Genomic DNA, 22,622 nt, shown 5'->3' on the forward strand with positions numbered 1-22,622 from the left:
ATGACACAGTTGCTGTGCTCTTTGTGATTTGTCTTGTGGCAGACGGAAGGTATAATGTACTTTGTATTTTGTGTCTCCATTGACTACCATGCTCAAGGTCCCGGGTTCGATCCCCGGCCGGTTCAAATTCGGGAACTTTTCTAACGTTGGAAGCGGCCCCGGCGCCCACCCAGCGTCGAATGAAATGGGTACCTGGGGGAAACCCTGGGGGGTAAAGGCGGTCAGGGGCGTGATGCTGATCACATCACCCCCACTCATGACCGGATCAAGAAAGTGTGCGTTACCCCCACACCCCTTATACGCCTTCATGGCGTGGTGCTAAGCACAGGGGAGCACTTTACCTTTTTTTATTGGTTACATTGAAAAGGTTTTAAAATTGTGTTTTTAAGGACAGGATTATTTTATTTTGTATTTCACTACATAGTTCAATAAGACTGCAACGTGTATCTGAATGTTTACTGTATGACCATTTTCTTGGAATAGAAGACTTAATACATATCATCATAGATGTCGAGGGGAAGGGTAAGAGGGGGAGGCAGCAACCCTGGAAAATTAATGTCAATCTAAAGTTATATATTTCACACATATATTTTAATTTCAGTCAGTAATTTATGTTAATCAGTCACGGCGATTAGGGATGCAGTTGCCCCCACACACTTTTTGCTATTTTTGCCCCTCTACTATGCTAAACCTTATCTACCAAGGGAAAGTAAACTGTCCTTGCCGCACCCCAGTTTAGGCAGCCTGCTCCCCCAGTTTTGAAAGGTTGTATGCGTGTTTCATTTTTTCCTTATTTTCAGAATCGCACCCCCTAAATTTCTTTCGGCACCCCCTCAGCACCCCTAGATGATTAATCCTGGCGCCGCAGCTGTCAGGAAAGCTTCATGACAAAAACTAAAGGAAGATACTAACAGAGGGAAAGGGAAAAGGAAGGCAGAAGGAGAACAGAAAAAATCATGAAATCAGAGCAGAAAAATTCTAGGGTACAAATTGTTACTAAATGCGCAAAGGCATCAAGGAAGTCTTTGACTGATAATTTTGTGCTGCACCAGGGAACTCAACTCATATTTCAGAACCTTCCACCAGCAGAAAGGACCCAATCAACGGAATTTTCTTTAAGTGCATTTGTATTGTGCGATATCAACATTAAGAATTCGTTTGCAGTACCTGATAAAAATTGTACCACGAAAAATGCATGAATGAGGAACAACACAAAGTAACATTCCAGATGATTCAGATCATGTGTCATGAATGTTTCTCGGTTGATGACGACATTGACGATTTAATTGCTGCAGTAAGTTTTTGAACACTCAATAACTATTGAAACTAAACCAATTTTGAGTTCCACAGTAGAGAGTGTGTAATTATTATTATTATTATTATTATTAATGCTTTATTTCTTATTATTATTTGTAATTAACGACATTTCACTATTGCTTATCTTTGGGGACAGTTAAAAGGAGTCATACATCTCAAACTCTACATTACACACTTAATTTTATACTTTGCCAATAACTGGAATTTATGATGCCAATAATTTGGGCAAACGAACCAATAATTGGGATTTACTCATAATATTTTTATTTCTTTTTCCTAAGGACTCAAGTGTGTTTCCGAGCTTCGCTTCATGAGAAATATTTTTAGGAAGGTATGATATTTTTTCAATAAAAATAAAGGAAGAAAATGGGATTTTTCGTAAACTGTGTTATTAAAGTGGCAATAACTTGGTGGCTTACCCTATCATCCGTGCTCGAAGTGTGTGTGTTGGGGAGGGAGTGCAGAAAGATGCTATCACCAGTAGAGAAAAGCATGCTCGCAGCAATGATAATTTGCATGATTATTCCCGCACCTACTGCATTGTCTCCATGTTGAGCCATACAGGCATTCTCCCTCCTATACCTGGCCTCCCCAATGGCGCAGTGGTTGAGTCGTCGCCTTGTAATCAAGGTGTCCCGGGTTCGATTCCCGGTGGAGGCACATAGTTCTTCGGATCCCACTTTAAACTGTAGGTCCAGTCCCGATTAGCCTTACTGTGCATAAAGTGGACTTAAAACAACAAACCAATCCAATCCAATCCCTCCTATACCAAAGCTCAACCAACCAAGCATACTCCGGTCTAAAAATGTCCACTTCGAGCACTGATGTTGTCACGATCCCTGGACTGGTTGAAGAATGGGACAGCTAGCGAGCGTTTAAAATTTTGCCTAAAGTCGGCGATGGGTCCGGAAAGATTATGAGGATTGACTCTTTGCCTACTCATCTTGACGTTGGTCTTTACCCCCAAAGAGCAATAACACGCTTTTCCAAAAACAAACTACATCACCTTTATTTTACCCTTCGGTAAGTTACTTTGTGAGTGTGGTACACTGTGGTACATTTCTGATATAATTCTTTATGGTATTTACCGGTATAAGTAATCGTCTGCATATATGGAAGAAAACACAATTTTTCAAATTGTACTACTAACAAAAGCTAACCTAAGTTGATAAAATAGAAAGAAGTTGAAGTACATCTGTAGGCAACACAGCAAAACATTTATACATTCTGCATGTGCCCCAAATTGATCATCATCAGGTACAGTACCAGCATTTGATTGTTGTTCAAATAATTTTAAATCTAAATATATAAGTTTTGATCTTACATTAGCAGAATGGAGGAAATGTGTTTTGTATGCATTTAGTGGCGCACGAACGTTGGGGGGAGGGTACGGGGTACATTGTACCCCCAAATTTATGAAGGAGGAACTGTATCTCCCTAAATCCGTAAATCCAATTGTACCCCTTGTACTTCCCTTAGATAATTTGACAGACAGAAGGTTCTACTGTTACAATAACCTATTTTCCATTCGCTCAATGAAAAAGTTTATATTGTTTATAACTTATAAGCATTATCGTCCTTATCACATAAATTCAAACCATTGTAAACATATTCTACTACATTGTGCTTGCTACTACCACAGATAATAAAGATCGGAACGTGGCAACACTGCACACAGCGATGTCCGTCAACAGCGGAAAATTCGGGCTGCCCCAGCGAGACAATGCGCGCGGTGTTGCCCGTTCCACGTACATCTTCACACTGTTGAATAAAAATCTACGAAATCGGTTACGCAATGTGAAATGACAATGATAATGCATTTTAACAAAAGATGCAAAGAACTTCAAAACAAGACGAATATTGTATTTGTAGGACTACCCAATGCCAAGAAAAAGTTGTTTTGCAAAATTGAAAGTAACTGTTTTCTTGACAAATCTTAAAAATCAAAAAATTACGAATTGTGTTTGAAACCTTTCTGTTGTTCACCATATTTCATCACGATCGGACCACCAGTTTTTTATTTATAGAATTTCAAAGAGAGCGACAAATCCGAAAAAAGCGGCACTTTTTTGTTCTGACGACGATAAAATATTAAAGACCTACTCGATTTTGATGTAACTCGTTTTATGTAGGTCTACTTTTTAATTTTTAATTGGAGTCCAAACTCGAGTATCTATAATTAATTTTTAATCCGACAGTAGTTAGTTCATTGACCTGTGTTCTTGGTAACTTCTTTAAGGAGATGAAAATTGTTTAAAATGCATGTGGAACGATGGTATCAGGTAAAGTTTTCGCTCAGAAAACCACGCTCCAGACGAATGCTCTTTTCATAAGGGGGGCACTTTTCCGAAGACGTGGTCGCCTCGATTCGAAGATAAGATACAAATCTTAAGAGAAGAGTAGCCTATATGACCGACCTCATTTTCTTTTGAATTTTTTAAATGGAATTTTCCGAAACGAAATACTTACACGACACACCCACTTGGGAGGTACAGTGTCTCTCAAACGTTTTAGGACAACGACATTTTAAACTAGGCAACCCAATTTACACAAGGCGTTGGTGGGTTGCGTGTAGAGTTAGGCTCAATTTCAGGGTTGCCACATGCACAACAGATATTTATAAAATACGCGAAAGGAATAAAAACAAGTAATATTGTATAAAATTATTAAGAATATCACTATTATATCTCAAGTGACAAAATCCTTGCTGAAAGGAAAAAAATAGGTTTTCTTGTATTTCATCGCTGATGAGTCTACAGAAAGGAAAAGAGGTGAGAGAAAACGAAAGGTGACAAAGGAGAGGAGAAAGAGAAAGAGAAAGGAGAAGAGGAAAAATAGAGGAGAGAAGAAAGAGAGGATAGACGAGGAGAGGAGATGTAGTGAAGAGAATGGAAAAATATTCTAGGAGAGATGAGGAAAATGTAGCAAAGAAGAGAGAAGAAGAGAAAAGGAGACGAGAAGAGGGGAGTGGAGAGTAAAGTAAAGGAGAGAAAAAGAGAAGAATGAAAAGAAGAGGAGAGGAGAAGAGTGCAATGGAGTCGGAAATCTAAGACAGGAGAGGTGATACGAGGAGTGGAGATGAGTGGGATGGAGATAAGATGCGAGAAAAGTAGGGAAGGCGATATGAGATAAAAGCAGAGCAGAAGGAGGGGAGAGAAGAAGGAGAAGGAAAAGAGAAGAACAGAAGGGACCGAAGAGAACAGGTAGTTGCAGAAAATATCGTCTCAACGTCAAGAATTGATGCATTGATCAAATCATCGACATGAAACATTCAATAATATTTTGAAATGTATTGGAGAATGTATTAGATCGGTTCGAAATGTCTTTTGGCTTAGTTCAGAGCAAGGTAAAATCTTCCATGTAAGATCTTTGATTTTACCTGCGATTATAACACTAAAAACATGAATGTAATTAGAATATTTATAAGAATTATCCAATTTTTGTCCACTTCTCGGTTCGTTGAAATGGAGATTTTGTAATTTAATATTCCCCTCCCCCCATCGTTAATTCCAATCTGAATCATTCCGTTTAACACGGCGTGGACAATGAACACAATGGGATAGGTCTAAAACGTACGAAAACTATCTGCCACCGGAAGGGTTTGAACCTACGACCATCAGATTGGCAGTTCTGAACGGTAAACACTACCCTACAAGATTTCGCTCCAGAAAGTAAGTAGAAGGAGCTGACCAATGTGAAATGTAGATGAAACTCTCCTCCTACATATAATGTGCAAACAATACTTGTTTGTAACAAAGAAAACGAAGGTAGTACGACTCGGCGAAAACATTTAATGGAGAGTTGCACATGATGAAAACTTTTCATTCGATATTTGCGGAGGTATCCTTGCATTGAACTCGAGTGGGAAAAGGGGTAAAATTAGTATGTCCTGAATTGCCACAAATATAAATAGTTATTTCATTAATATTTGTCAATGTCTTTGAAGCAGTACACAATTATCGTTAGAGTATCATAATTCACGATCTTATACATGAAAATATCCCTTTGAATGTGTGTCAATTCATTTATTTGTTTATTCTTTTTTATAAATTCCATATGCAGAACAATGTAGCCACTATACACTGCTATTACAAATAATATTACCATGCTGTCCACACCTAGTATGGAGGATCGAACCTGGGACCGCTAGCAGTCCAATCGAGAACTCTAACCACTACACCACGCCCTTACCTTCGATTGAGACAACAATTTTTAAGTATTCTGTCCCTCCAATATTGTAAATGTCGTTGGGTACATGTAGTTGAACTTTTACTTTAATTTTGAATTGCTTTCTTGTAGCATAGCAGATATCTTTGAGAAATAATTTTCGAAGTGATGAAGAAAAACGAGAATATTGGTAGTTGCGAAAATGCGAGTTATTTCTTCTTATTATTGTGATTATACATTATTAATGGAAAATATCTAGAGACTTGAACATTGCAGGACGATATTGTTTTCCTTTGATACTGCAACAGACGAAATGCTTGTTTACTGACGCAAGTGTCGTGTTCAGAACAGTCTGATTAAATGTAGTTGCTGTTGCGTAAGGCAACACAAAATAATTACACCGTTTGCGAACTACCAAATCTGTGCAACGTTAGACGTAAACAGGCGGAAAATTTTATTCATAAAATCACTTCACATTTGACAGTATTAGTCAAGAGAGACTCGTGTGACACTGTGCTGGAGTAAATACTTCTTATTTTAATTCCTCGAAGATCAACAATTTTTAAAGTAGAGTAACAGTCGTTCTGCTCTTTCTTATAAATGTTTTAAATTCTTCCACATTCCTTTAATTGGGTTAAAAATAAATAATAATATTGCTTGCACTTCTGTCATTGACGTAGACCAGGCCCATACGCAGGATTTCTTTGAGGGAGGGGCCAGACCCAAATATATATATATATATATATATATATATATATATATATATATATATAAGAGAAAGAGAGAGTGGCTGTTGCGCAAAGGATTATTATTATTATATAAAAGAGAGAGAGAGAGACAGATATTCCATTTCATAAACAATAAAACTATATTTTTACATCCCACATTATACATACATATTACACAACGTGTAAAAAGTTGTAGTGTAAATACAGAGTACATAAGTACTGCAGAAATTTCTCCCCTGAGTTCTTCAGAGGATTCATAAAGGAATCGAGGGAAATCCAATTCCATATCTGTTCCTATAGGAGATAGACTGGGGTACCATAAACCACGACATTTCAACCATTGCATCGGAGGGTGAGGAGGCAAGGGAGGCAAAGGCAGAAATCTTCTCTTTTCCTTCCGACGGATGTTTCTACCTGGAAGTGGTGAGGTGGGGGAAAAGCCAGCTAGAGTAGCTCCTTCCAGTTTTGCCCACTGATCGCAATTGAGGGACGAGAAGCGCGTTAAAAAATAAGTGTTGTATATGAACTGTGGCTTCAACAAGACAATAAATATTGTGATTTGAAAATAATTAGACATGTGAGATTGGTTGATCTATCTCTGCTAAACTAGCTACTCCTCAGTGCACGTCACTGTTCCTAGACATCAAAACAGAGTGCAGTTTGTGATTTTATCAGTGGGAGGACCTATTTTTAACTATGTATTAGGTACACTTAGAATTGAACATTAATTTCTTAAAATCTAATTTTGATATCTAATGCAACACAAACGCAACGCTATTTTAAGTTAAAGCCTAAAAACAAACTGTAAGAAAATTACATTAGTCAGATGAATGCACGAGGTAAATGAGAATCACTGCAGGTTCTATTGTTTGCCAGTTGGCTTGTCAAGGGCACTGTGATACTTAGACTTTATCCAATATGTTGCAAATGTTTCTGTTTCAAAGCAATGCACTGGGGCTCTATGTATTGAAAGGAAAGTAGATTTAAAACTTCTACATGATTTCTAATCCGTTAACGTTAGGTTTATGGCATTGAATCCGCTTTCACATTCATTGGTAGATATTGTTAAAACTTGGATTGGATTCACAACGTCCTTGAGTGAGGTGGGAATGTTTGTTTGATTGATTTGGTTTAATTTACTTCGCATTTCGGTCACTTTTGGCTAATCGCGAAGATGAGGATGAGTGATGATATGAAGAAATTAATGAAGGGATACTTACAAATAACACCCAGGCCGGGATTCGAACACGGGACATCTGGCGTTGAAGCTAGATATGCTAACCATTCCGCCCGCCAAGGAAGCCGGCGAGGTGGGAGTAGATTTTGATTTTTTTTTGTAGATGCGAAAATCTTTAACTGGTGACTTGAACCATCCCAACCAGGAATAATCATCTCCCACTACTCCTTACCCCTATGAATTTCACTCTGCATTAAAGTGAAAAGATGTATCTTTGTTCGCAATTTTCAAAAATCTGTTTTTAAAATTATCATGAATTCTAAAAAAAACATAAGAAAATTAAAATTTTTTATGCAAACTTTGCATTAAAAAAACAACAGAAAATTGTGTGCTGCTCTAAAATGGAATATTTCCGGTGCCTTCACATTGTACCTAGGTATACATGTGAAGTAGTATACATGTATAAATACATACATACATACATATATATATACATACATACATACATGCATGCATGCATGAATGTACATATATTTGGAAGGCTGAATTTTGTACCTCCAAAATGAAAAACGTTCCTGCGCCACTTTATGTATGTACATTTTAAGTTCTTGAAGTAGCTCTATGTCACCACCTTGTCGTCTGAAAGAATATCGCAGTCTGCGAAGGTAACAGTTACTTATTATGACCTTCTTCTTCAGGAAGATTGTTAAAGGGCCCTGTATGTTTCAGGTGTATGAGTGGCAGTTACACTTGTTCTCAGTTCATTTTACCGGTTTTCATCGAATATTTACAAAATTATGTAGGTTGTGAGGTAAGAATTAATTACGATAACCATGAAAAATTATCGAAAAAAATAATTAAATTTAAATTAGTGTAAATTTTACGGCACCAACCTCGAAGTAGTTACGGAACACAACGAACCAAAAAAAAATGTGCAGGAAGAAACTGGATACAGGAAATGGAATAGGTTAACTACATTGTGACAAAACGTCGACGAAGGCCTAAGATTGGAACACACAAGGTAATACAATTTGAAGATCGAGTCAGAAGATGGAGCGGTTGATGATGAAAGCTCTTACGAGTAGCTACATGTCTGAAAAACCTCTCGACTTCCATTTAAATGGTTCCAGATGTTAAGATTATCCAAATTTGTAATTCTTCAAAGGATCTCCTTAATCAACGTTCAACTTTAATTTTACCTATTTTTTAAACAACTGTTCACTTATTGAATGTAAGAATAAGCAATGAAAAACAAATCATAAAATATTAACTTATTATTCTAATACTTACCAGCAATTCACCGGCTCTCTTCTTGGGAAAGAGCCTGTTGCGCACAGAGCGTAAAAAGCCTCCCAGGAGCATCATGGAGACGACAAACACGAAGCTCAAGATGAAAATTACAGCAGTGTCAGTTGCACTCGTGAAGAGTTCATCTTCTGGTTCCAAGAGCGGCTTGCCATCGACGTAATTGCCTTTATCTGAAACCACAAAATGAAATGAATTAATAATATTTCGTGAAAGTGAAACAGTATCGGCAGATCTACAGTTTTTTATTTTAGTATTTTTCCTACCCTGAGATATAGAAAGAGAGGGAAATAATAAGGCGCACCCTTGAAAATGTATGTATAGTATCGCTGATTGAAATAGAAATTCGTAGCAAAGAAATTTCAATTTGTCTCAAGTTCGTGCATTACTATGCAGCTCTTTCGCATCTTAACTGCAAGATAAATCTATCCTACGACAAGAAGTGTGAAATGTGTATTCGACAAAGAAAATTATTAATGATTAATGCATACACGAAAACGTTAGTAACATATTTTAATACATTTGTTTTTAATATAATAGAATTTCAAGATGAAGTTCGTGCGTGTTATTTTATAACTGAGACTATTGTTGATATTTCATGAAGAACCGTACATACAGTGTATTTCTGATTCCCTGCACATGACATAGTACCAGGTACAAACAAATCACGTTTAAAAAACTAATTTTAAGCTTTAAGTTCCCTTCCGAATAGTCTGTCGCCTAGAGCACTATTCCACCGGCGCAAACCGACTACCACCATCATCCGTATCTGCAACACAGGTGGAGTGGAGGGAAGAGGTGGAAGGCGCAACAAATGCACGCTGCAACTCGCTGTAGCCCTACGCTTGGCAGCCACATTGCAACTTTCACTTTGCAGAGGCAACGTTTAATGTATAGACCATGTAAAACTCAATGCCACTTGGAGCATTTTATCGACAGCACTGCACGTTGAAAAACTGCAAGAGAAGAAATCACATGCCACATTTTTAATATTAGCAGCCGGCCCTCGTGGCGGAGTGGTTAGCATCTCGCGCTACGATATCTTATCTCTCTCTTCCTCTCTCTTTCCCACACATTCATAAACCATCTCTCAAAAATGCACATAAATAAATATTTTAGTACTCTATGTATGTAAAAATATGTAATTCAATACCCAAAAAATGCTAGCCTACTTATTTTCTTTCGTTCCTTCTCTCCCTCATCGGCATTGCATGTAATTTCATTTTATTTAACATATAAATTTACAGTTAACACAATGCGAGAGTGGTGAAACGAAAACGTTTGAGAAAGGTGTATTGAAAATCACTCATATTATGATAGATGTTCTCCAGAAAACAGGGGTAAAATACCAACGCGTTGTGTTCCCTCCTCTGATTTGCAGTCAGGTCGCATATTATATCAAATTTCATGTAAACGTATCCTCAGTCACAATTACCCTATGTGGGTATAAATTAATAATAAAACGTACTGCTGACCGTAAAAATGCAATATCTGTATATTATTTCAGCTGCGGTTATATCTTTTTCCGAAATTTACGGCTTAGTATGATCATTAATTCAAGAAATAGTAAAAAAACATAATGAAAAACGGTTTCTGTTATTACATCCAAACCACTATTTACCCTTAAGTATAAATGAAATATATCCTCACGTAGACGAAATGATGTGAAAACTGTTCTAATAATGATATACATATATACACAAACACACTTACATAATATAGGTACATATATATATATAACATAACCCTACAGCTCTACAGCACCATGGCGGGCCTTGGCTTACCTACCGACTGCTGGTCTCCCTCCCACACTGTTCCTCCGTCACCTGTTAGAGCGTGGAGGTCTCAGACCAGTATTGGGGTGACGGGTGATCAGCCCGACGAACCCCCAGCCGTTGTTGTAGGTCTTCTCGACCGGGTTACGCTCACTCACTCGGAGCTTCCCAATTTCCTCACGATGGTGGGTTGCCACCGGCCCTATACGTAGGCCGAATAAATTCCGACCAGAGCCGGATTCGAACCTACGCCGTCCCGCAGCGAACGATCTCAAGACGAGTGAACGCCTTAACCCGCTCGACTACGGAGGAGGACATATATATATATATATATATATTAAGTTAGTAAATGATCACTGACACTATATATTGCGGACTGAAGAAAACCTGACTCAATTAAAGCGAGAAAATAAACTTTTAACTATCCGTTTTTATTGGTCGATCTTCCTGTGAAGGAGAATGTGAGTCACTCTTCTTCCTCCTCCTACCAAGCGAATGTTACTACTCTGATCGGTAGATCGAGTTTTTCGCAGCACTTCCTTCTTGCAGAGCTGCCAACATAACTACGAGAGACGTTGGGCTTAGTCAGAATGCATGCAACTTTTTTATTGAAGGCGACTGTACGAATTTCATTATAGGGTAATGAAAGTGAAATATGTAAATCGAAGTTGCATACATGGAGTCGAAATCCTGTGTCTTTGTAGGCTATAAGAAAAAAAAAAAAGAATTTTTATGTTTATCTAGAAATTATGAATCATTATTTTTACTTTAGTAATGCCCACAGTAGCATAGATTATGAAGCACTGAGAACCAAATGATAATTTATAAGAACAAAGCACCGAATCGCATCATATAATTTGCTTCAATAAAAGCGAAAATGTATGGTATGAAATCGATTGATCCGGTATGCGAAAGGTATGATTAGCACATGTACAGTTCTGTTCACATAAAGTGTCACACTCGTATGAGTTTGATGTCCATCTTTGGTGGTGATCGAGTAAGTGTTCGGACAACTGCACCCCACAGTGTTGCTTACTTGTAAAGATTTTTACCACATGAAGTGAAAATTATGACTTGCCAAATGAAAGAAAACGGTGAAGGAAAGCCTTGCATTGTAATTATTAATGCAATACAGTATCCAATTTTACATTCGAACGACATGGAAATATTCCTGAAAAGTTTGTTTGAAAACCCCAATATCCAAAAACTAAAGCAAAAAAAGAACGACAGTAACAAAAAAATAAACTAAATTCCTTCACTCATCTCTATTTAGAAGTAGAAGGGAGTCAATGATGGTTGTATTACCCCTCCCCCTAACATAAAGTATTTTTAAAATATTAATTCAAGATTTGGACGGCAGAAAATAAATAGTACAAACAAGAAGAGTATCCCACTTATTGTAACGATTCCAATGACGTGACTTGTGGATCATATTCGTGTCCTTTTCTTACGTATGCATACTGCTTTCTACCATGAAATTGAACACAAACGTTGGATGATAATGTTCGCAAAATAAAATACAAGTTGAATGAATGTCTTCAGAGATTCCTGAATAATGACTCTCAACCCAGGATTCGCTGTGTTGATGAAGCTGGCCGACTTCAGAGGTGGAGTGAATAGCACAGCGAGCTACGACACCATGGGTTCCGAATTCGAACCCCGGCCTGGGAATAGGTGTTCCTTGTAGGCGTTGCTTCATCATTTTCATCATAGTCATCTTCATGGTCACGATTAGCATCAAAGTGGCATAAAAGCAACGTAAAAGAACCTAATTCAATCAATTAATTGTGAAAATTAATAAAATTCACCAATGAACTGTATAATTGGGTCATTCCATGTGAAATCAGCCAATGAACTTTTAAACCTCACATATTTTTATTCATTTGAAATTTGGCATACTGAAAGGGTCACCTGAAGAAGAAAAATATGCAAAGTTACAGATTCATATCTTTTGTATTTCCGAAATTACGTGTGTGCAAAATGCGTGATTTGGGCCATTTTTTCAACATCTTGTTATTCCACATATTACTAATAATGACATTCAAAAGCGATTAAAGTTTCAGACCAATACAACGATATTACGCGCAAAAAATCAGTATCTTGTGAAGCCTCCACGAGCTGCATGAAGAGCTACTATACTCCATGACATCGAATCAAACAGTCTTTGGGTGTATTCCTGGGAAATTGCCTGCTAGGCTGCTTGTATACAAGTCCACAGTTCATTGGTACTGGCTGTTGGAGGATTTGAGTGACTAGCTGCCTAGCGACCATGTCCCAGGCTTATTCAATAGGCGACATGTCTGGCGACCGTTAAAGCCAGGAAAGAAGTGGTCCGTTGTGCTGCAAAAAAGGCTTGAACATTCCTTGCAATATCTTGTAGGGCATTGTTCTGCTAAAATGTAGTCATTAATGTGTTGGAAGAAGGGTATGACTTCTGCCTCTACAAATTCCTTAGTGTAGGGGTTGCTGTTTAGTAGCCTCCCATGGTGTAGTGGTAACATTATTGCATTGTAATCGAGGGTTCCCGTTTTGGATACCGGTTGGAAGCACATGCATTTCATTGATTGAATCGGTGTTTTAGGTCCACTTTATGCACAGGGAGGCTAATTGGGACTGGGCCTACAGTTTAAAGTGGGATCCGAACCACCATGTGCCTCCACTGGGTATCGAACCCGGGATCCCTTGATTACACGGCGACTACGTTACCACTGCCCCATTGAGGAGGCCTACATACTGGTTCAGACCACACTTTAAAATGTAGGTGAACTCCCGACTAGCCTGTCTGTGAATAAAGTAGACTTAAAAACCAACTCAACGCAAACGTAAATGGTTGCTTTTCGGAGTACCCTCAATTCGTGCCAGTCAAGATCGCGGGTTAAGTGGTAGAGCAGCCACAGGCTGAACTTCGCCCATGAATAAAGAAATTCTAATTCTAAGAAATTCTAAAGAAATTCTAAAGAAATTCTAATTATACCCAAAAGCACCCCACACCATCACACCTTTCGTATGACGCTGGACAATGCACGCTCACCACGATATCGTCTAATGCGTATGCGGTCATCATTGTAGTATAAGTTAAAGCGAGACTCGTCCGAGAACAGAACATGTAGCCAATCCACATGCTATTGTCTGTATTCGCGAGCCAATTGTAGCTTAAGGCGTCGATGGTTCAGCATAGGCGCCGATTTCTTCCGATGTTTGGGGGTTACCAAAGTTAAGTAAAACATAAATACTCATTTGTTTCCGTTTGGGGGGCGTACCATTTATCAGGGTACATGGAACTTTATTAGCGGAACAAAAAAATCAGTTTTGATTGGTACATTTTGATTACACTAGGGGAAAGTTTCAACTTTTTTCCTGTATCCTGGATTAAATAATGTGTTCTTTACTAACTTTGGTTAGGGTAATTTTGAATATTTTCCGTCCCGAAAATCTCCCAATTTAATAGGAATTTTTTTTCCAGTCTTCGATGTCAGGATTGTCAAAATTTCTCGTTCCGACCAAAAATTTTTCGTCCCGCACCCCCTAGTAACCACTTCATTAAAGGTAAAAGTGAAACCATTCTAATATCGATTTTCTTTTTCTGTTTTAGTGATATGAGCAAAAACTTTACGACTTCATTTCAAAAGATGTTCGGTCATAGTCAGTTAGGCTATACGTTACGTTGTTGAAGAGCACATGAACTGTATTAAATTTTCTGTAACCAGAAAAAAAAATGTGTAACCGGAAAAAATATATTTTTATGAAACCAGAAAACTAAGTGGGTATATTATTATTAATTTTTGTTTTTTGCATATGTAATCGCTCAAGCATTGATAGAGATGGGGTCCTAGATTTGAACACTGGCCAGCAATGATGTATCATTGTGTTTGTACCATTATTTATTTTTCCAGTTATTAATCATCTTCATCATCATGATTAACACAAATAGTAGAAATCTGACTCAAAATAACAATGAGCGTTTCGTATTCCTGCGTTCAAACGGGAAGGAAAGCAGCATCGTGACCTTGACGTGGTGATCGTGACCTTGACGTGGTCATCTGACGGAGTGGAGCCTGGGCAACTTTATGTATATAGAGGTCCTTGTGACCGACAGACGAGGTGGAGCCTAGGCCACCAAGAGTAATCCCCTAAGGCAACCATTTATAGACCATTTATATGATCTAACAGACTACACGCTACCCTGAAGACGGAGGCAGATTCAGCCTCCAAAACGTAGGTAAATCTCTTTTTAAAAATGACAGTGGTTAAAAGTCCAAAAACTAGAATGAATAAATCACCACTGATTAGCTACAAAGAAGCAAGTGTAAGTACATTACTGCATCCCTCTGACTCGCCGATACTGAAGATAGGAGAAGAAAAACTTATTTATCCGCTTTTTTATTTGTCCGTACATCCAGTACTTTTTCACTTAAAACATAAAGATTTATAAGCTTTAATCGCTTGCGCTGTGTAAGAAGATTACTTTATATGTAGGCCACAAATATCGCCAAATGTAACGACGGTCAGCAAACTGTTCTCATTCTGTAATAATCCCATATTACTTTCTAGTTGCTCATCCAATGAACGTGGAAAACCCTCTGCTTTGTCCAGATATCTCTTCTTCTCCTCGTCGTTAAGTGCCTTTACATGATCCATTTCATGTAATACACAAAACAGAAGAAAGGCCAGAAACACGCACCCCAAGTACGCGCTTGAATTACCGAGCGGCAGGGAACCGGAAGTTGCTGTGCTACAGTTCCACAATCGATTGTGCCATTCGATATGTTTTTGTTTACTCGTAGATAGCCCCTATAGGATTCTTGTTGGGAAACCTGATGGTAAGAGACCAGTAGGAAGGCAAAGACGAAGATGGAGGGATAACGTTGAGATAGATCTAAGGAAATCGGTAAGGATGGAAAAGATTGGATTAATCTTGCCCAGGATAGGGGCATATGGAAGACTTGTATTGCTACAGCCATAATCCTTCGGGTTTAAGAAGGCTCGAGAGTTCGTTCGTTAATTTTATATGTATCATACCCCTAATATAGAAATGGTTTGAGTTGGTGTTTTAAGTCCACTTTGTGCACAGTAAGGCTAATCGGGACTGGACCTACAGTTTAAAGTGGAATCCGAACCACTATGTGCCTCCACCGGGTATCGAACCCGGGACCCCTTGATTACAAGGCGATGACGCTACCGCTGCGCCATTGGGGAGGCCTAATATAGAAATGAAACTTACATTTACTTGCTAACTAAAGGAAAGCCTAACCAACATAAATTCACATTTCTTTTTAAACAAAAACTTTCATATACACATACAAGTGCTTGCAAATTAAATGTACACATAAATTTACAAATATTGGACAGGGAAACACTGTTCGATCAACATTAGAATGAACTCTGTAGTCTTACGAAAACATCCTGTAAGTTACTACAGTGTAAAAGCTGAATCATACGAGGCTACATATCTTGCTAGAGCTGAGTTGCTGCATGGGCTTGGGCTAGTGCTGTAGTACTCTGCCACCTTTGCCTCACACCATACTTGTTGACTTATAATTCTTGGTAGAGTTTTGTTCCCACAACGTATTGCACAGAGCAGACAATCTAAAACACTGGACGAGCAACTTGAAGAACATCGTAGGAGAAAAGTTACAATTTACCTTACAATTTGCAAAAATAAAAGGTTTAAGAAGAAAAAGGAAAGTAGGGGCTCGAAAGAAGAATCAAAGTGTGCATGAGATTCGCAGAATTCATTCATTTAAAAAATCTATTGTTCAAAAAATATGTCAAAACATTTAATATAATGTTAATAATAAAGATTTTCGTTATCAGCTAATCACATCTGTTGTGTACAAATCTCATTGCTATGGATAAATTCTTTAATATTAATAAACGCGAATGCACCTCATCTCTGCTACTTTCTTCATCAAGCGACAAAACTCACAGACAAGAACTGATTTTCTTGAATTTCTTTGTCAAACTCGCAGGTGATCACCACATGACCAAAAGTTCGCTCTGGTCGGTTGTTACCACGGCATCGAGCAGAGAAGCAAGTTTCAATTGAATGCGATCTAGTCACCAAAACCAGTCTGACAACTATCATTTCTAGCCTCGCAGCCAATCCAGTGCCAACAAGGACATTCCAGTAGGAAATCCAGGTCCGTGTGATTGGCCTTTAGTCTTATTTCAGTTGGTACGAGAGATTTAAACACCTCCAGTCACTGAGATGAACAAATGTTACTGACACATACTTTGCGCGGCAAGAACGTGCTCAATACAAGGCAACATTTGATAATTTAAACGGGTATCTGATATTGTTGATCGCATCTTATAGAAGAGGAAAATAGAAAACACATTGAGCACTGCCAAAAATGTGAATATGTTGCAGTTGAGGTAGTATCAGAATCACTCAAGCACCTGAGCTTTTACTCAGAAAATCGATCTCCACTTGCTGAGTTGTTTAGAAAAAGAGCTAAACCACCAGCAGTAACAGAAGAATTCCAGTTTCCATGGCACCGCCTCCTTAATTTTCCTCAGTATAGTTTTAAATACTCATTTACTCAAAATATTGTATTCATTTGTAATGTATGACCAATTTATTCTGCAGCCACATAAGGGCAACATATGTGGGGGTGTTAATAACAAGAAATAGAGAATAAGGGGTGACCCTTTTCTTGAGGCACCCAAATGTCAACTTTCCTTCCACCTGGTACACCCTAGAATGCATTTTTACAGCCTAGCAAGGCTCTGGCGTAGGACTCGCGGCTAGTATAATCCTCCTTGGGACTCGTGTAGTGTTGTCTAAGTATGTGTGTGATTGTCCTTCCATCCATTTCATCTTATCAACATTCATCCTCAGCTTAGAAAATTGCAATTAGCCTAAAGTTGCAGAAAAGCGAAATAAAATACTCGTAAATCAAACCAATTAACAAGAAATGCATTGCCCCTCCCCTAGTCTCTTGAAACTTTCATCAGTTGTTCTACACGAAACTATAAAGTTAAGAATGATAGTTTTGAAGTTATATACAAGTATTATGTTGTAATAAAGTTTTGTACCAAACTGATATGCGAAAAGCAACCTTGATGACCGAGTGCATTGAGTGAACGACTCACCTTCTCTCCTCTGAATGTTCTGTTGCATACCCTGCAAGGGCATGAGTATTCGTTGCATCAGTTTAATTTCATCGTCCTGATTAATCGAAAGAGGTTGAAAAGCGATAAAATGAGAAATTAAAAGTAAATAACTTCACACACATGTTTTTTGTCAATTGCAAAATTTTCAAGAAGCAGCAAGTGGGGAAATATTACATAAATGAAAACTGTCATTAACTCAAAATATTTTATGTATAAAATTATAACATTGAAATTTATCCCAGAAAAAAAAATATAAATTATTTTAGCTTACCTCAGTGCACATGTTGTTTACTAGTCTAAGTGGCTGAGCGAGTGTTGAATATTCATATTGAGATTTGCACGTAGAAAGCTCAATACGCAGATGCATTTCAGGATAGGCCATTATTGTCTCAGTTGTTTCCCCAGTTAGGAGTATAGCTTCAATCTCGAAACATCTCTTTATTCCTCTTTGTTTTCTACGGAATTAACATTCAATCTCACTGGTTGCTGTGTCCAACAACATTTCAAATAATGAATTCTAAAATAGTATTTTGGGGCACCCTGAAAGAACTCGCCATTACCTATATATTACTTTGGCAATCGTTTCTGTCTATGAAATGACATCGGCTGAAGAGCATGTTGTTCAACAAATTTATCAGTTGCATGGAAGGTGTGCTCAATAAGAGAATGATGAAGTAGGATCGGTCAGTTTGTGCTCCGCTAGTTTTACTAAATTTAAAGTGTTTTATATGGCTATGGTGTTGAACAGTGTTACAAGCGTGCTTCAGTAAGTACTAAACTATATATTTATGTATAAAACATGAATTAATATCATGAGTGAAGTGGTATATTTGATACTTTTCTGCGTTTAATGAAATGTAAACAAGCAAGCGATGTCTAAAGTGTTGTAAAGCCAACTTTTTATACAGCGTACTAGGAGCACAGACTAATAAGTATCGACATGAGTATGAGTGTGTGCGTGGAATGTTCTAAAGCCGTACCAAGACATTACATCAAAAATACAGTGTTGTGACTGTTACAATTGGTTTCACATAAAATGTGTTAGTCTAAAGGAAACTGATGTAGAATATATGAAGTCCGTAAATCAAACATGGCGGTGCAAAAAATGCTCAAATACGAGGAGGATTAGCTTGCAAGATAATAACATGCCACTACCTTCGCATTCATCAACTCCATTAATATCAGATGTTTACAACATGTTACGGGATTTAAAGACAGAAGTAGAGAATTTGAGGAAGGGTAATGAGGAAACTGAGCGTGAGCTGGGAAAATCCCTAAACCTGGCACATGAGAAACTGGACGAGAATGCGAATTTTATGAAGAAACAATCTGAGAGTATCAGTGCTTGTCTAGCACAAATTCAGGAACTGAAGGAGGAGAATCTTCTCTTGAAAAAACAACTGAAGGAAACTCAGCAACAACTCGATGATTTCGATCAATATGGAAGAAGAAACACGCTTGAAATCTATGGTATTCCGGAGAAGAAAAATGAAGACTCGTATGAAATTGTAAAATGTGTGGGAAGGGCATTGGATATTGAGATGACAAATGATATGATAGATGTGTGTCATAGGTTAAGAAAACTACCGACTCAAAAAGCAGAGGTATAATTGTTAAATTTGTAAGGCGTGCAGACAGGGATAGGTTTCTGGAAAGGCGAAAGGTGAAGAGAAATTTAAATTGTATTCATTTAGGTTATGAAAGCAATGAGATGGTATATGTTAATCAGAATCTTAACCCATATAGAAGGAATATTTATAGTGAAGTTAGGAAACTTAAACGCGATATAAATTCCGCCTACCTATGGGTGGATAATTCAGGCACTATTAAACTGCGAAAGAATGACGGAGAGAAAATTGTATTTATATTGAGAACACTTGAAGATATATCTAACTTAAATTGATGTCCTTGCCACTAATTACTTCTAGATGACGACTATTGATAACATAACAGTTTATTATCAAAATGTAAGGGGGCTTAATACAAAGACTCAAGAATTCTATGTAAACAATATTGAAAATGGCTACGACATAGTTATTATTACAAAAACCTGGTTACATGAAGGTGTCTTTAGTAGTGAGTTGTTTAGTGATAATTATGAAATATATCGTCACGATAAGAAAAATCGAAATAGAGGAGGTGGGGTAATAATAGCAGTGAGGCAAAACAACATCTAGGAATGTTATTTTAGATGATAATTTCTATGTCTTATGTGTGAGAATGAATTTAAGAAATAAGGTATACTATATAGTAGCTGCGTATTTTACTCCTGCCTCAACGATTGATAATTATATGCATTTTTATAATTTGTTTGAGAATTATAATGAATTTCATAATGCCAACATTATTATTGTTGGTGATTTTTAATCTGCCAAAATTCTCTGATACGAGTTATAATCTGCAACTAGGTGGACCATGTTACAGAGCCCTAGATAACTTTTTGAGTCTATATGGCTTACGCTCATTAAACAACATACAAAATCATAATGATAGAACCCTGGATTTAATCTTAGCTAACGTGTATGATGATGTTACTATTAACAGAGAAGAACTCCCTCTTGTTAAGGAAGATGCACACTACCCAGCATTAGTAATAATTCTACATTTTGCGAAATCAACAAATATTATAGAAAATAACCCAGTCAGATCGTTGAATTTTAGAAAGGCAAACTTTCTTGGAATTTACGAAATGTTACGTGATGTAAACTGGGCACCTATTATTAGCATGGATAATGTAGATGATTCTGTAAAGTTCTTTAATGACAATATTAATTCAATACTTAATCTTACAGTACCAACAAAGAAAATCTATGCAAATGATAAATATCCTTGTTGGTTTACGCGAGAGATCATTGAAACACTTAAACTTAAAGAACGACATAGAAGGCGCATGAAATACGACAGCGAAAGTAGAATTATATATAAATATACTCGTAAAAAAAAAACACTCATAGATAAGGCATATAATATGTACCTAAGAGAAACAGAAGAAAGTATTGAGAATATTAGTAAATTATTCTGGAGTTACGTAAAAACCAGAAAAGGTAGAAATACTTATTCAAACCAAAGTATGATATATATGGATAATGTAATAGAAACAAATCAAGGTATAGTGGATAACTTTGCTTGTTACTTTATATCTGTCTATTCTGAGTTTCCAAGCACGTATGATGTAACAGAGCAAATGGAATTATGCGTATCTAATTCACTCTCAAACAACAAAATTACTGAACCGGAATACTGGGAGGCAATAAAAAAATTAAAACCCAAAAAATCTAGTGGGCCTGATGGAATCTCTCCATATTTACTTAAAGGGTGTGCTGAAGTGCTTAAAACGCCTCTGTGTTTAATATTTAATCTAATTATGAGGACGCAAACCTTTCCTACAATCTGGAAGCTAACAAGAATATGTCCTATCTTTAAATCAGGTGAAAATGCAAAAATTGAAAACTACAGACCGATTGCCATTCTGTGTGCTCCAGCAAAAGTGTGGGAACAAATTTTGTATTCAAGGATTTTTAAAAATGTTAGAAGCTATATAAGTAGCAATCAACATGGCTTTTATCCATGCCGATCCACTACAACTAACCTAGTAAATTTTGTCCAAGATGTCCACAATGCCTTTTATAATAGATCAAGTGTGCATTCAATTTATATTGATTTTGCTAAAGCATTTGATAGAATTAAACATAATCTTCTTTTACGTAAGTTATCAAGTTTTGGGTTCACAATCAATTTAATAAACTTATTCAAATCATAACTTCAGGGAAGAAAGCAATATGTAACATATAAACAATCAATATCTCGTGAGTATTATGTGAACTCTGGTGTGCTCCAAGGATCAAATCTCGGGCCTCTATTATTTATGTTGTTTATAAATGATTTGCCAACTTATGTTAAGTATTCAAAATGCCTTATTTACGCTGATGATGTAAAATTATATAAAGAGATTACTAGTGTAGAAGATACATTAAAACTTCAAGAAGATCTAAATGCATTATATGAGTGGAGTTGTATAAATGATCTTAGTTTTAACATAAAGAAGTGTTGCTTTATGCAGTTAACAAATAAGAGAAATACTATTCATTATACATACTCTGTAAATAGTCAATTGCTTCCTCAGGTGTACGTAGTAAAAGACCTTGGTGTTCTTATTGATTCTTCCTTGACGTTCAAACAGCATATCTCACATGCTGTTAATAACGCATACAAAATACTAGGCTTTGTTATTAGAAATACTAAGAATTTCAGAAGTATAAACTGTATAACAACCATATACAACAGTATTATAAGAAGTAGACTGGAATATGCTTCTATTATCTGGTCACCAATCTACAAATCGCATGAAAATACCGTGGAGAGAACACAGAAGAAATTTTTGAGGTATTTATATTATATAAAATATAAAAAGCCAGTACAATATAATGTGCCATATCAAAATTTGCTGCATGAATTTAAGTTTAAAAGCCTTTGTAATAGGCGGAAAATTCTGTATCACTTATACTTACATAAAACTGTAAACGGTATATTAGACAATAGTTATTTCCTCAGTCAACTACAATTCAATGCCAGAAAAAGTAATTTACGTGGGCGAAACTAACTGATTCCAAAAATTCCCAAAACTGAGAAATATAAAAGCAGCTCATTAAGTAGAATGTACGATTTGTATAATACGCTTTCAATGAATAACCAGGCCTTAGATTTATCATTGCCATTCAAACTATATTAAAAAAATGATTGAATTAGAATTATGACAAAAATACACTGTAATCATTCCGGTATCACTACTCTTCCCATTATTTTCCATTGTATTCTACAATTATATATCTATAGGTATTTTATGTATGTAATTATTGCACAAGTCTTTGTTCTTGTATGGTGAAAGACAAGAGAAAGGCTCAGATTGTTTAATTTCATTATTGATTATGTTATTGATTACTTGTATTATCAGTGGATGTATGTTTATATATTTGCTAATTGTATTGTTTTCTTTGGTTTTTTTTTTCCTGCCGTCTGTAATTGGAGGTTTACCTCTGT

At 36.9% G+C, this 22,622-nt stretch overlaps 1 protein-coding gene across 1 annotated transcript in view; it reads right to left on the reverse strand.

Annotated features, from left to right (window-relative positions):
• The window catches only part of LOC145984478 (uncharacterized), a 68,328-nt gene that overhangs the window by 39,029 nt on the left and 6,677 nt on the right, over window positions 1-22,622 (reverse strand). Inside the window, exon 2 of the mRNA XM_083118137.1 lies at window positions 8,680-8,867. Coding sequence (XP_082974263.1) covers window positions 8,680-8,867 — 188 coding nt within the window. The remainder of the gene's footprint in view (window positions 1-8,679; window positions 8,868-22,622) is intronic.

The sequence above is a fragment of the Lepisma saccharinum genome, chromosome 2 (genome assembly GCF_977018435.1).
Source record: "Lepisma saccharinum chromosome 2, izLepSacc3.1, whole genome shotgun sequence".
Lineage (NCBI taxonomy): Eukaryota > Metazoa > Arthropoda > Insecta > Zygentoma > Lepismatidae > Lepisma > Lepisma saccharinum.